The 16,475-nt window shown below is 41.0% G+C and overlaps 1 protein-coding gene across 1 annotated transcript in view; it reads right to left on the reverse strand.

The window, feature by feature from the left end:
• LOC103897901 (VPS10 domain-containing receptor SorCS1) overlaps nucleotides 1-16,475 on the reverse strand; it is a 217,192-nt gene that overhangs the window by 44,481 nt on the left and 156,236 nt on the right. Inside the window, exons 11-16 of the mRNA XM_009278079.1 lie at nucleotides 13,645-13,747; nucleotides 13,102-13,178; nucleotides 11,776-11,867; nucleotides 10,652-10,759; nucleotides 9,519-9,636; nucleotides 7,586-7,716 (exon numbers count right to left, since the gene is read on the reverse strand). Of these exons, the coding sequence (XP_009276354.1) occupies nucleotides 7,586-7,716; nucleotides 9,519-9,636; nucleotides 10,652-10,759; nucleotides 11,776-11,867; nucleotides 13,102-13,178; nucleotides 13,645-13,747 (629 nt within the window). The remainder of the gene's footprint in view (nucleotides 1-7,585; nucleotides 7,717-9,518; nucleotides 9,637-10,651; nucleotides 10,760-11,775; nucleotides 11,868-13,101; nucleotides 13,179-13,644; nucleotides 13,748-16,475) is intronic.

The raw sequence follows: 16,475 nt of genomic DNA on the forward strand, positions 1-16,475 counted from the left end.
ATGGGATGCCATTTCTAAGAACTGCTATACAGAGTCCACCAACTCCATTCCAATATTCCAGTTGCAACATGATCCTTGATCTTAAAATGGCACTTCTTTGCAAAGCACTTTTTTTGCTTATTATCTTTAACGTCTTGCTATCAAGTAGCCTGATATTCTAAGAAAAGAGGATTAGGGCAGCATTAGATTATGTGATTAAAGGCTCATCTCTGTATACGTAAAAAAGCAGAGAGGAAAAACAGGAGGCAGAGGAACCCCAATAACCTCGTCAGAGCCAGTGGAGCCCCTGCCCCGGCTCCTCCCAGGGCTGTCACAGGAGAGCCATCAGTCCATGGCTGGGGAGAGGCCTACCAGATCGTCAACAGGGGAGGCTCTCCCCAGATCACTTTGCAGATCACTGAGCGGGGTTACTGCACACAGGGGTACGGGGCTCATTATGCCATGCCAGGGAAGAGCATCTGGCATCTCCATTTCTATTTTCCTGGGTGAGGGGCTATCTGTTCTGTGTGCATGTGCGTGTGGTGGTCTGTCTCAGCAAATGGACTCAGACCACGGGTCACAGGGGTCCATGTGCCCGCACTGCCAGCAACTGGAATGACTGGAGTGTGTGCATACTGCGCAGGTGAGCACCAAGCCAGACAAGCCAATGAGTAGGATAAAAGACTTGGGAGCTAGGTGCTGATGTGGTCATAAGTCTGGGCTGGATACTAGGTCCGTGAATTGGTTATTGGAGAGATCAAGAGGTCTGGGGGAACGGCTACTGGTGTAAAGCCATATAGGTCTGGACCTGCTTGTGAGACCTGTTATGTGTGCGTATGTCTACGTATGAGGCAAGTGGGGATGTCCGCTTGTCAGCAACTGGGGAGACAAGGCATCCAGGGGCCAGATACTGGACAGCCCTGGGTGTCTAAGACCAGGCACTGGTGGGATCAATATTGTATGTATGTTTACAGTGCACATATTTTCCACAGATGGGATTTCATCTTGATCAACCAGAGGGGGGAACAGGATGAGGCAACAGTTGTTTGTGTGAGTGCTGTGTTTTCTGTTTGTGCTAATCTGTGTCACCAGCCATGTACATATGCATGTATGTACTGTGTGTACATGCATATGTGTGCCTATCAGGAACAAACGCTCAACCTTGCTACGGCCTGGGTCAGGGGACACGGAGCTGCAGCAGCCTCACCTCTGTCAGGTGATATTTGTAGAATAATATTAACAACAACAAGAATGTTTAACATTATGAAGACTTTTTTCAAATGCCTTTTCCTTTCTGGACCAAAGCATGATGGCTTAAAACAAAAATTTAATGAATCACTATTAAACAATTTTAAGAAGTCTGGTACTGATCTAAGATATGAGACAAAGAAAAAAAAAAGGATAGAATATTTTGTAATTTATTTTTGTTAAATTTCTTATACTTGTTATCAAAAGCAGGACATTGAGAAGAATTTTGTCACCACTTTTTACTCCTGCCTGCAACTTTTCCTTCTGAATCAAGAAAAAAAATGTTTTAAGGTAATCTAAAAAAGAAGAAATTAAGAAGATGACATAAAGCAAAAGAAAATTAAAGCTGCATATCACTTGGGAAAACTCCTAAGCATCTATTAGACTGTATAACTGTTCCAAAGGAACATTTTGGCAGCTGTGGTGTTTGGGATATCTACAACAAGTAATTGAGAATAGACTCTAGGAAACAGCAATGAAGTAGATGACCTAAGAGGTCTTTTCCTCAGTTTTTTGATTGAATTTTCATCAATCTATTTACTCAGATGCTAGTCACTGAATGTTGCTTAATTGCTTTGGAAGCATCAGCCAGCCTATTCTCCCACTGCCATGTGCTTCTCTAATCATCTTTGTTGGAATAAGAACACTATAGCTGCAGAATACACTTTATAATGAAGAATAACACCATTCTGATTTGCTTAGAGAAAACAAATATTTACATACAAGCGGGACTCCTGTATTTTTGTAATTCATTTGTCAACACTGCAGCACTGTATTGCTAAGTTATCATGTGTCACTCTAATTAAAAAGCTGTAACACTGTACACACACAATGTTCTGTAATCAGTTAGGTGAAAACAAACCAAAATAATACAGTGAAATCTGCCTCAGAGGGGATCAGTACCCCTTTTTTGCAAATCATCTGGCTCATTAAGGCCCTACAGAAATATCATCCCAGTAAATGACATGAATTGCTGTTCCGTATCTCTCTACAGATGCACCAGCCGCCCGTTCACCTCTGCAGTCTTGGAATCTAATGAATTCCTTGGCTACAGGCTGGTGCATGCAGAACACTGATGCTGACAACAAATTGCTGCCTACAATTTGGCACAACAGGCTTTGTAGCAATCAACAAGCATTAGCATCAATTGGATTGCCATAGCACAAGCCAGTATAGCAAAACCTGGAGTCAGGGAAGGCATCAGCTTTAGACTGCAATCAGCTAGCCGAGTCACTGCCTGGTAACTGGGAATTGGAATTTGCATATAGTGATGATATTTTGTGCCTGCCTGAAAAGAACTCAGGTGAAATAGATAATGTACCTATCAAAAAAGAGTGGAGCATTTATCAGCAGGGATTGTTTTATCAGTATGAAGCAGCCTGTCTCATGGCTCTCACTGACGGTGGTTTTATCCTGGCAACTTTTACTGGTTTAAACTGGAATCCTATTTGTCTTAGTCAAGTAGGATTGCAAGTCCTTCTCTCTAATTAGAGACAGATACAAATTCATTCCAGAAGTTCTGCATCCCTGCTCAAAGCTCATGGTAAATTCCCTTATCTAAGATTATTTGCAGCACAGGTAACAATCAAAGGAAAAGAAATCCCTTAAGGAAGTTTGTAGTTCGAACACAGACCTGACAAACATACTGTCATGGAAGAACTATAAAATCATGTGAAATTATTAAAATCCCACTGTTTTAAGATATAGAAATAACCAGTTAAGTCAGATGAGTGATTGCCATGCTCATACCTTCTAAAAATCAAAAGATGACTTAACATGTAACCACAGAACTTCTTTAGCACTAACAGCTTCACCTTAAGGTCAACTATGCCAGAAACTGAAAATGCTACTTGTGGTTTTGTATGCTGTGCTTTGCAAACTTTTCAGATATTAAATGGGGTGGAATCGAGGTATCTGTGATTATAGTCACCTTTGTTCTGCAGTTTCCAAAAGCCCTTGTGGAAAAAAATAACTGTGGCCACAGCCGTGGAAAAGTCTTTCTTACCACCTTTTTATTCACTTCATACCATTGTCTAATATTGAACTATGATGCAAATGTAGATTTGTGTTAAAAGGGAGCTGTGCTTGCTTCCCAGTTCTATAGGATCTGACATGGGATTTATCTCACAGAAGGATGGATTCAGCTGCAGTTTGAATTATGGATCTATGAAGGCATATGATTATAATTGCATCACAGTATTTGGAGTCAAGCTGTACCAGCTTATGTTAATAGGGAACCTAAAAACCCCAGAATCTTTCCAGTAAATCCATGCCTGGTAGATACCTAGGTCCCTAAAGATGCAGAGATGCACCCTAGACTTTGCATAGTGAATCTGCATTTTCCACAAGCATTCAAAATGAACTAAAAATTCATTCAAAATTACTATTCCTTAGCTAATGAAGCCTACCTCAATGATAAAGCAAAGTTAGTTAACCTAAAGGCGCAGATGTACGTGTATTTCAGAGCTGGCATCTGCATGATTGTCTGAACTGATGAGTGGTAACCCACGAAGCCAACAGATTCTAATCACATTCAGTATCTGCCTTCTACCTCCCTGCGGTTTGTCAGGACAGTTTCACATGACACAGGACTCTGATGTTTTAGCATAAGAACTAAACCTAGCAGGCAGGTCTGTAATTTAAGTGCCAGACAATAAAAAAAGAGCTAGCCAGATCCTTGCTGATATGATCAGTGAAATAAATAGGCCTGATTCTCAATTGCACTAAGGCTCCTTTGCGCATCTCTGGCTATCCAAAGTCTCTAGCACCAGCGTCAACAGGCTTATACTTCCCACGAAGGTGTGAGATATACAAATACTGATAGGAGAAGCCCTCAGTATTAATGACAGTAGGTTCAGAGGGAGGACTGACAGTGCGACACTTAACTCAAAGTTTCTATTAAAGGACCTGGGAGACAGGTAGCTGAAGGATGAACACCACCAAAGATTTCCATCCGCGTCTAGGAGATGCTTCTACTGAAGAGATACTGCTGTAATAATGTTCAAACTGCAGGAAGGAACACGACGTAAGGAAACCGGGTAAATTAATGCTTTAATAACACACAAGTAACGGTGTCATCCATTTACACAAATCAATTAAATGAATAAGGACAATCTCGTTTCTAGGCCGTTGCTGGAACAGATTTGCCGAGGGCTTCTGCACATTTCCACTTCCCCCTATTCCTGGAGCACTGTTGCCCTCTGGCTGTGAGCCTCAGCCCCTGCATGGAGAACAAATACCTGCCGCTTCAGCCCTGTCCCCAGCTACTTTTGGTTCTAGCCCATGATAAGAGATGTCTACTGTCAGAAGAGTTCAGGTCCCCAAGGCTAGAGAAACTACAGTCATTTCTAATGTCATTCAGTTTTGTTGCTGTGTAAAACAATAAACAAATGTGCCCTTTTCTCTGAGAAAGAACTACCATGGGCTGAATACAGATTTGAAATGAACCTGGAGTTCTATGATATTACTAGGAGAAAAAAACATTACAAAATCTTTATGTCTTTTATAACTGGCATTTTTCCCCTGAACTGATAAAAAGGCACTCGCAGGATTAACAGCAATAACACTTTTTTTTTTTTTCACTTTACCTGAGCACACAGATATGTTTTTTAACTCCAAGCTCTGACAAGCTTAGATAATAAAATTTTCTCCATATAAATTCATGGTCTAAACAGCAAAGAAAGTCCTACTCTGACTGGGGCAGGGATTGTTGTCTTCTTTAATTCTGTATACAAGTCTGGGTCCTGTAACCATTGATGTTAATATAAAAAGCCACCCGGTTTATTTCAAGATTACAAAATCACATGTAGTCAGCTAAGGGGCTTCTCCCTGCGTGGGAGATACATGTCCCCTTCAATCTCCTTCAATTAAGAGCCCTGCCCAGCAAAAAGAGAAGTAGGGAATTCAAAAGCACTGCTGAAATATCATGAATGAGGATGATGAAAATGCTTCTTCCTGTTGCAGGAAGGACCCCACAGAGGACATCCTTCCACAGCAAGAATTCATTCACTGATTTTCCTCCAAATGCCTCTTTGGACCAACTTCTCCAGGGTGCATCGGCAGTGAAGCCCAGTGCGGAGTTCAACAAGGCAGGCACTGAATGGTACAGCGCAGCAGCAGCTTTGCCTTTCTTAGCACAATCAAACTGGGCTGAGAAATTCAGTAGAGCCAGGAGAATTGCTTTTTTCTTGCCATGTCTCTTCTCCTTCCTTGATAAACCTCTGTCTCCTGTTCCCTGTTGGCTTTTCTGTCCTCCTCTGGCAAATCTATGTAAAACTATGCTCCTGACTGTATTAAGTAGATAAATAAGTGATGAATATTGCTGGTAAATATTTCTGAACTGGATGCTTAAAGCAATGTTTCAGTCTTTTTTTCCTCAGAGGCGCTGGGGAAGGAAGCTGAAATGGATAAAGTAAAAATCCAGATCTGAGGACTGTAGGAAGGACAAGAGCTCAGAGAGAATTGGAGGGGATCACGGACAGCCTGCTCTAAACCAAAACTGGTTCCATCAGAAGGAGGAAGGCCCTCCTAGGTCAGGAAGGCTTTCTATCAGTCAGCTCAGCACAGAGACCTGCAATATTTTTAAGGGTATTTTTCTCAGGCTATTTTTAACAAGACGACTTTTGCAAAGTCCTAATTCTGCCTCTTCCAACAGATTTGAGGGGTCTTGCTGGTGCGTGTGAACTGTGAACATCTGTTGTACATCCCCAATCACCCAAGCTTTCTCTTAGAGATTGTCTCACAACCCAGCAGACCTTTTGGAGAAAGTTTCCTTGAAATGAATGTAAAAGAAAGCATGTTTCCCCCAGCAAATGTCACCGTGGTACTTTTGTTCTGTACCTAGCAACCAAGTTTTGTAGTAGCAAACCACATAACCAATTTCATTGAAATAAAAACATACATTCTTAGAGAGAAACAAGTTATGGAAGGAAAGCGTATTTTTATCAGAAGTGATAAAGTTGAGTGTCTGTCCCTTAAGAATGTAAGGGGTTTAACCACTAACGGATTGACCATGAGTCAATCCCACCAGCTAATTTCTTGAGCTGGGCATGAGCTTGGCATAGCTATGTACTGCACGCCGTACAGGAAGGTCAAAATCTCCAGGGAATTTCCTTCCTATTCATTTTTTTTCTGGTTGGCTGCTATCTTTTTTACATTACCAGAGATAGGTTAAATGGCTGAAATCCAGGACCTTTGGGCACCTACATGATGAACTACACACAGAACTGAGGTATCTTCTCCCTAACAAAGAACTCACTGGAAGATGGGGAAGTCATCAGGAAACCATATTCAGAGAATCAGTGTGCTCATAATTTTTATTATTTGGTGCAAGAAGATTTACTTTTTTTGACACATGGAAAAGCCTCCTGTGATTCTGTGATTTTATATAGAAAAATCAATATAACTACAGTTATGGGAGGGTGAGAAGGGAAATGCCGTAAATTTCCATGGTACTGGAGTGAACTCATATAGCAAGAAAGAAAATATTTATGAGATGAACTGCTTCAGGGTACATGTTACAGTTTCTGGGTTTAATTAATAACTTGCCATAGAAGTAGCTGGATGAGGCACAAAGGGGGTTTATCAGCACTGCCAAAAAGCCGCCATTTCTCTCTTCTGGGATACTCAGGACTGTCTCAGACTTGGAGAAAACAGGTGATAGAGAGATTTCAATAATGTGGTTCCCTGCCTTTTTTGTGCAAATTGCTGTGAGTCAGCAGCGATCTCAAAATGAAACTAGAACCTGAACATCTTATCATGCCATTCATAACTCACCGATGGACTCTATTTCCTATGGCATACAGCAGAGGAGAAAAGGCTTCAAAAGGAGATTAACCCAAATCATGAAGGCAGTGTCTGTTAGATACTATCAAACATGATGGTCCAGCTATAACAAATGACCCAGGAATTCCCTAGATACTTGATTTCCAGAAGCTGAAGGCCTACTTTGCATATGCATATATTTACTTTTACACATATACACATATGTGTGTGTGTATGTATGAAGAATTTATTTTATTTTTTACGCACACTATATATGTCTTACATACTACTTTCACAGCCACCCCTGGTCATTGCTGAGGTTAGATGTGCTAAATGGACCTTTTATCTTAATGCTGCACAGAGCTCAGATGTCACCTGGAAAATGGTCTGTTCAGCGTCAATTTTGTGGGAGCCTTAGCAGATTACAGATATCTGTTCCACCTTTCTTTCTTCTGACATACCTGCACTATCAGGGAGCAACCTATTTAGCCACTTATATGTTTATTAATATCAGCTCTCTGCAAGCCTACAGCCTCTCTAGTGAGCTCTGCATTGGTGTGGTAGAGAGCACACAGTTCTTGTGCTCATTGCTCACCAGTCAAAGTCTGCCTCTGTGCACACGCATGGCTCCGAGGTCATAGCCCCAGCATATTTTCCTTGCATGCATTTCTTCTCTGACTTGCGCTTCCTGTAGATCCTTTTTGCTCCCATGATGCAAGCTTCTCCCTGGAAACAAAACCAAAAATATCTTTCTCTGACACCCACCAGGCTATTTGTATCACCCAATTTTTCCAAGCCTGTGTAATGGGAGCTGTGACTCAAGGGAAGAGAATGGGAAGTCAAATGCCATGTCAGTACACTGAAGCTAATTAAAGCTACTGAAGCTTTAACTGAAACTAAAACAGCTTTTCCAATACACCCTAAGAAATGATCTGAGGTTACTTATGTATCTGATTCAGTTCTGAATTTGTTCCAAAGCCAATCAGCAATTGATTCAGGCCTATTTCTCATTTATAGATTAGGTTTCACAGCAACTGAAAACACAGCCTGATCCCTCTGCAATCTGAGACACAGAGCAGGTCTATTTCTTTGGTCTGATCTCTTCGGCAATCATTTTGTTCAGTGGGAACTAGTAATATGTGTATACGTAAATACTTTCCACAGACTATGAGTTCAGGTTTTACAGGGTTTGACTTGTTACGTGGATGATAACATTTCCTTGTCTTTTCACTCCTATCTTCAGCACCCTGTTAAATATTTCTATGTAGGGAACAAGGCTCAGCCTTGTAATCTCAATGGAAAGCAGATCAAAAGGCAAGAGTCCACAGCAGTCTTCCTAAAAATAGTTCTGCAAGCTCCAAAGCCAACATCCTCAAAGATATACTGCAAAATCCTTGGTATTTTTGCTTATGCAAGCACAAGAAAGTAAAGAACAAAATACAGTGGGGTCTCACTTGTTACCTTTTATGCTGCTAAAATCACTGTAGGAAAGAGAAACTTTTCATGGCTTTGATTTGCCCATGAAACAGAAGGGCCTGAATGGCAACTGGTGTAAAATGCTGTGCCTCCTTGAATTTCAAGGAAGCTGTACTCATTTTCAACATCTAAGGATCTAAGTCATAACTGGTATTTTTAGTGTGGAGTTGTGCCTTGTGTGAGCAGCTAGTCTGAGTCAAGCTACTTTCATTTCATATTCATTATTAAATTCTTGCCCAGCAAGATATATACAGAAAGACAACCTTTGATGATATAAATGGGTGTTTTCACTTTAGACTTCAGTGGAGCCTGTGGTGTTTATATAACCACAGAATTTGGGCCACATTTTATTCTAACCTGATATAACACAGACTGTTGAGTCAAACTTGACAGAGCTGGGAAGGTGCCCCAAGGCAGGCACAGGCACCATGTGGAGCACGTTACCTTGCTGGGCACTTAAGCAATGGTTCCAGGAGTGATGCAGCAGCTGCATCCAGGATGAAAGGGACAGGGCATGGCGGCCCAACGGACTGAGTAATAAAGTGCCCGACTCCCACAGCAGAAGTATCACTGCTGAGAGAGACAGAACAAGGATGAAACCAAGTGAGTAAGAAATGAGGCCAAGAGGGCAGGAATTTGGAGAAAGAAGTGTGAAAGCAACCAGAAGGGTCTTAAGACACTGGCTCTGAAGACAGAGAAGGACGAAGGAAGAGAAGGGAGATAAGGACAGGGAAATTAGATGGGAGATGTAAGACTGAAGGAGTTCAGGCCTCTTTCAGCAGCAGTGCTTCTGCTGTTGTTGCATTCCTCAGCTCTGGATAAGTCTGAGCTAATTGCCTGCGTGGAGAATGAAACCCAAAAGGCAGCTGTTCATCCTTTGGGGCTCACAGAGTGCAGTCTGAGGCCAACACGCCTATGTAACAAAACAGACCCATCCAGTAAGGGACAATCTGATACACCAACCTAAAAGGAAAAGACATTGGATCATGCTGATTTTTCACCGTAGGATCATTAGCTACTTCAGGTCAGATCCCAGCCTCCTTGCTTCTCACCTGGCTGTGGAGTTGCCAAGGCCTGTAGTCCTCTTCTGCACACCTCCGATCAAAAATGGACTTGTAGTCTACTTTCACCAGCTGCCACTCTGAGCGGTGGCTGAAATGGCCAAACACTCTACAGAATACAGCAGAAAGAGCATACAGTAAAAGGTAGCACCAGATGGATTCTGGTAGTGACAGAGGTACAGTCACCCACAAATTTCCAACAGAGATCAATTGCTTTAGGAGTGCCAGTCCTACTGATTTTCACTTGACTGACATAGTGAAAGCCACACTTAGGCTCCTAAATACCCACAACCCTTTTAAAAATTGCATGTAGCTTTTATTCTATGGATCAAGATCCTCCCACTTATGTCAATCCCCAAAATGACTATACAGAAAAGACTTGACATGAGGCTGGAGACAGTTATACCTACAGGAGTTTGATATCTCAATTATGAGCTTTGGGAATCCCTTCCACACAAATTAAAATCAGAACCTGAAGGGATCATTCATCATACATCTCTATTAACTCAGGTTAGTTTCCAAGCCACATGTTCTGTTTATTACAGGTCAGTCCATTTTTTACAGACACAAACTGAATTTTCCTCCTGTTTTTGAAAATCTGATCTCAGGTAAAATGTCACAATTTCTGGCAGGGTGAATCCAGATTTATGCACCATGCAGAGCTCAGCATACCACATTGAAACTAATCATAATTTTTCACGAGTCAGCCTCCAGGCAACATTTTGTCATTCATTTTTACAAAAGAATGTCTTCATTTTTCTGTGTCTCAGTTAAAAAAAAAGAAAGTAGCAGCAAAACACAGCTATAAAAATACCCCACCATTGTTCTTTCAAATATTCATCTGTCAAGAGTAACTCTGCTTTAAATCACATTCAATTTGAGGAGTCAGGTTTCATGCTGATAAGCTAAGTGATAGTGTTTTTGCAGCTTGCAAGGAACCATGTTGTCATTCCCTCAATCATATCACAAATAAACATTGATGCAACAGAAGACTGCATTCTCCTGGCTTCAGACAGCATTTGGTTTGGTCCCCAACCAGAAATGCTATTATGTTACGAACAACCTTCATAAGCTATTTTCGGTGTAGTTCCCATCAACATTAGCATGATGGCATGCTCACTTACGTCATGATGAGAGTTTCCTCTCCAGGTTCCCCTAATACTCCATCTACAAACAGTGGGAGGGATGTGAAACTGTACTTGCTCCAAGACCTCCCTTCATCAAAACTTAACCTGGTGGAGAAAGCAGAATTAGTATCTTCTTCCCTCACTCTCCTCCTACTTTACTTGAAGAGACTCTCTAGTCCACTACACCTGCTATGGAGAGTAGGAAGCAGCTTCTATTCTTGGATACTGCATTTTTAGTCCTTTATATAACTATTTTCTTGGGAAGCATCATAAATCAGAGCATTGAACAAACTTGTTTGGCATCATACTGCTAACCCATGGCCAATACTTAAGTGGTGGAAACTAATAAAGTTATGTTAGAGATTGATGCTTTAAGGGCAAAACATACCCTAGGGCTAGGATTTTTTTTAAATAAACAAGTGATTTTGAGCATCTTATTTTTGGGTCCCCAACATAAGACATTTTAAGGAGGTTAGATTTCTGGAGCACAAAAGCTTTGCCTCTTCTGATCAGCAGTCTTCCCTGTGGCGGGTCTAAGTGAAAGCTTGGAACCACTCATCACTTCCTAAGACTTGGGTCTATGTGTTTCAGATATTGGTATGACACTGACTGTAGTGGAAGTAAATCATGCAAAACATCACAAAACTATATTCTACCTACCACATAGACTCAAGAGTGCTAACTAGTGGGAACACTTTTGCCTTATTCGCTATATAGCCCTGAATCTATTCAACAAAATTCTGGTTCATATGTGCTTCCTGCCACACAGAAGACAAGTTCATCAATAATTTTGAAAATTAAGAGTACTTTGGCAACTTAATAAGAGACAAAGCCATAATCCAGATTCATATTACATAAATAACCAAACCGAAGAAGACAAGTTGCGGTAAACCAGGAAAGTCGTGGAATTACATTGACAATATCTCACATCTGGCCAAACTGAAACTATGTAAGCTGGAATTGCCAGGATTTCTTAGCTTTATCTGAGTTAAAGTTTGCCAGCATCTTAACTGATATTTTCTAGACTGTAGCGACAGAAAACTCTGGATGCAGCCTAACTGCCTACTTCCTGGCATCTGAAAAGAGAGACAGCAGACATTTAGAATAGATGGAGTCATTACCAGAGATGTCTGATAGGCAGAGATGTGTGTTTCATGGCGACCAGTACTCCACCTTGATCCAGGTACAGAACACTGTGCTCTTCCTCAAAGATCTGGAAAAAAAAAGCATATATTTAAATCTATTTTCCTTAGTATCAGGAAAATGTCATAGTTCTTTAAGTACGTTCATGACATAGGACAGGTATGTGCTAAGGAAGTTACTGAGTAGAGGAAGGCATTCTGTATAGAGAAAGTTCTTGGGGTTTTTTTTATTGTTTTGGGATTTTTTTATTTTAAGCTTTTCCAAGGTCTTTGGAAAATGCATTCTGCCTCTGCTTGATAGAAAGTTAGAAACATGAATTTTTGCAAGGATCAACAATTTCCCTCCTTTCAATGACAGATTTTTGTTTAAGGAAGAACTTTATGTGTTTGCATGTATCTGGCCCTATCTCACATAAGTGATGTAGACCGAAAAATGAGGGCTGGTCAAACATTGTAAAATAATTTCATTCTTAGAATATCAAATATTTAAAAAAGATTTTCTTTTCCTGTGTCTTTTTTGTATTGGCTTTCTGCAAACATCTGCTCTCCAGTTTATATAGCAGCACTTGTCAGTCTGGGAAAGTCACGCCTCCTCTCCCTGACTTGATATCCTATCCAGAAAATAGGAAAAATAGAACTTCCTCTTCTGAGGATAAACACATTAAAGGGTAGCAATGCTTTATTAACAGGTGGGATTTCACTAAATATTAGGCACTTGATTTAACTTCATGATCCAGTCTCTTTCCGCAATTAATGGAGAGATGGGTAGCTTCAGAACAGGATGAACTGAATTCTGTTTTTATCTCCATTAACTTAAGAGCAAGGCAAAATTACCAGTTTATAAGGACGCTGAACTTTGGACAACAAAACTTAGGTGAAACGAGTCCCACACATAGTGAGGGAGAAGTAGACTAGTGCAACTGCTAATTCTCTGGAAAATTATAATCTGGATGAAGAGAAAAATGGTTTGATCGGTACAAGGGCTGTACAACAGTAAAAGGAAACACATACTTTCCCCATATATATTAATATTTTAATCTACACTTTGCTACAGGGTTAAACTGAAGTCAAACTGAGTAGAATTATAAAAATAATTTTCTGTTATATGAAGTCAAACGACATATTCAGTCTTTTTCTTTGGGCATCTCTCTACCTCTCAGAAGGGAATAAAAGTTTTCCCTTTTGTATAGATCTGCAAAAAGCTACTCTGAACCAAAAGAAACAAAAATTAAGCTACATTTTGAATCTATTTCTATGACAATTTCATATGATTACTATTTAAACCTGTGATTCTGTGTCATCTACCTGTCTCCAAGTGTTCCCAGCATCAGAAGAAACAAACATGCTGATGTCATTGTCTGATAGTTCAGTGCCTATATTACCTGTAAGATGAACATTGATTAGTGATGCAACACTCTAAGAAACAGCAGAATTAGCAAATTAGGGGAGTAAATGTATTTATTTACCTTTTGCAATTATAGAACTTTTAGTTTTGGGAAGAGAAAGAGGGGGAAGGGAAGGGAAAGACTTTCAGTTTGAAGAAAATACATATAAAAGATCCAACGCATACAGCTCTACACACCTCTGTATGCAAAGGAAATGCCCTGGTTTGAATCTAATGTGCATTGGAGTAGAGGACTAGAAGTGATCTCCTTGGTCTTGAAGGTCAGTTTCCATAAAAAACATATGACAAGTTGAAGGTCCCTAAGGACTTCCGTTTGACAGCCTTCCTTCCTTCCCGCTACTGGTGGTGTGACACCCCACTCAACACCCTCCACACCCATCACAAACTCAAGATTTTGTCCATGTTTGCACATCATACACAGGCAATCTTTAAATGTTTCATACCTGAAGCTACAATAATACTGGGGGCAGTGTCTCGGCTGGCGATGTTTCCTGAGGTGTAGGGATTCTCTGAGACCTTCAGGTGAAGATGAAGAGAGCAATAGGGCTATGGAGAAAGGGGAAATAAAAGTAAAAAGCAGACACAACATAAAGTGCATGCTCCTATTTCTACAGGCTTACAAATATACAGTGTCTTTCTGTATTATCTCCTAATCACTGCATCCAGCCACCCTTAGAAATACACAGCCACTGTCCTGGTTCTGTTGTGAGAGCTTTGCTGTCATTTTCTAACGCAACCCGTTCCCACTGGGAAACTGATTCACTAGGCTCAAACCCTCTCACAAGGACAAGATCTTTGAGGCTGTACCCACAAAGGAGGCAACCAGGCTTGCAAGATCAGGTAATGGTAAGGACTACCCAGCTCCCCTGGCTCCTAGCTCTCTTGAGAAACAAGCAGAGTTGCAGATATGATGAAGTGACTCTCAGAGCAGCAGTGCCCAAGCTATCTCTGCAACAAGAACCAATATAACCCTATTGGTGTGGTGCTGAGTCACCACTAATTAGCCATGAGAAACAACTTAATTCAGGCAGTGTCATAGCATTTCTTGACTCTAAGTATTTTTGACACATGACTCTCTTCTGCACTGCACTAAGAAGAAATACCAGGACTGGAAAGTGTTAGTTTAAAAGTTGTTTAATACAATGCTTCATCACCCCATCTGGGTGTGACCTTTGAGATTTCAATACAAATACATCCATGGAAGCCTCACCTATTTGTTATTGATTTTGTGTGTCACGTACTCAGATAAGAGAGGAATGGTACAGAATAAATCAGGTGAGCAAGAAGGTAAGACAGGCAGATTCCCAAAGTTGCCATTACGATTCCCTCCAAATCTGTATTCTAGTAATTTCTGAAAATTTTGATAATTTTTGCCTTCTCTTGGGTTTTATTTTCAGTATTTTTTTCTTCCAAACTTCATGAAGAGTCCTTTGTGAAACATGCTAAGGGAAGGGAGGTGGAAAAATATTGGCAAGAAAACCTGAAGCAAACTGACCAAATTGAGGGGAACATCACACAGGAACACACAGCAAAGCCCATGCTTCAGCTTGCACAGCTCTGTAAAACGAGCAGGAGAGGCTCTGCAGAAGGCTCTCCAGGCTCTTAGGAGGCAGGTCTTTCTGTCTAATATCAGTTGCCTAAAGGCTAGGTCTCCAGCCCCAAAAGTTTTGTAGGCTTCCTCTCCAGGAGACCTAGCTCCATAAGTCACTGGAGAAAGACCGCTGATTCATCCTATCTCAGGGTAGGTGTCTATGACTGAAATGAAAATCTCCCTGTGGAGAATGACAACAACAAAAGGCAGGAGGTTTTTTGGGCAAAGGTGAATGAGGGTGGTGAGGAAGGGTGGGAAGTCTCACTTATGTGAGACAGAAAAAGGGGACATGAGTTGTGCAGAAGGGAACACAACCTGCCAAGTGGAATGTACTGAGCAGCCTAACTCTTAACTGACAGCCTTGTGAGGGCAGACGCTGGAGCAGCCCGGGGGCGCAGGGAGGGAGAGGAAACCAAATCGAGCTGACATGCATGCAGGAAGTGGAAAAGCACTGCAAGAGCCTGAATTCTTCCCTTTTACATTTGTGTATGTTGTGAAAAGACTAAATACAGAACATATTTTTAAAACTAACATACTCCAAGCCCACTTCAGCATTTTGAAGACAGTAGCTAATGGCAGCAACTCAGCCAATTCCCCACTCTGATAGAGATCAGACCTCATTAGACTCAAATCTTTGTGCTACCAGAGGTTTTCTTTCAAATTTGTCTCATTTCAGATATAGTACACAGAAATGGAATATATATCTTAAATGTTAAAAGCCAGGTCACCTGTCTAAGCAGTAAGATGGTATTTTTAGTGGCATGACTTCTTATTGGTTGGAGTGCAGTAATGCTTACAGTGTCTAGTGACAACTGGGTATGGTGTAAAAACTAACCTCTCCACACTAGCCAAACACCTAAAGTTATTGCCCATGGCCATCTCACATCCTTACTGTGGCAGCATTCTCTTCTTCATCCCTGATGTACACCTTCTCCATCTGTATCCTTATATAGTTCATTGACAGATATTTTTCCAGACTGGTTTGTCTTCCATCACACTGTTGGTCCCTTTGTGTTCCTCCTCTAGCTCCCACAGCTTAACTCGTATACAGACATCTCAGCTTTGTTTTTTAGAATTTCCATCAATTGCCTCTATCCTTCTTGTTGTTACCGACAGGCTACTGAAATCATTATTTTCATCAGAATCACCAATTTTGGGTTTCCCTGTCATTGCCTAGTACCCAGCAGTGCTAGGTGCTGCACAGACACCAAGGGAAAGACAACCACTACCATGGAGCATTTACAACCTAGGTAGAAGATAAAAGCATGAGTGACATAGCCCATTGCTCTACTCACTGCCATAGTTCTTACAATCATGCTGGAGTTCATTACTTGCTTCCTAATATTTTCAAGCCAGCACTTTTATGCTCTCCTCTCAGGAGGCTCATCAGTCCTTAGTAAAATTTCTCATAAATACCTACAAACCCACTTCTTGGCTGTTCTGCAAAGCCCACCTAAACAGTCTCCAATGGCACCACACATATAAAACAGCTATTAGTGACTGTCCCTGATCAGGAGTGGGGCAAAATATTATAACACAAGGATGATGCCAGACACCATTCACAAAGCTAGGGGTAGTCACAGTATTTGCTCACCTGCAATAACAAGGAGCAATGAAGAGAGATAAACACTTCCAGGAGAGAGATTCACAACACCTCACTTAGATGCTTAAATTATTCTGTAG

The sequence above is a fragment of the Aptenodytes forsteri genome, unplaced genomic scaffold (assembly GCF_000699145.1).
Source record: "Aptenodytes forsteri isolate BGI_AS27 unplaced genomic scaffold, ASM69914v1 Scaffold15, whole genome shotgun sequence".
In the NCBI taxonomy this organism is placed as follows: Eukaryota; Metazoa; Chordata; class Aves; order Sphenisciformes; family Spheniscidae; genus Aptenodytes; species Aptenodytes forsteri.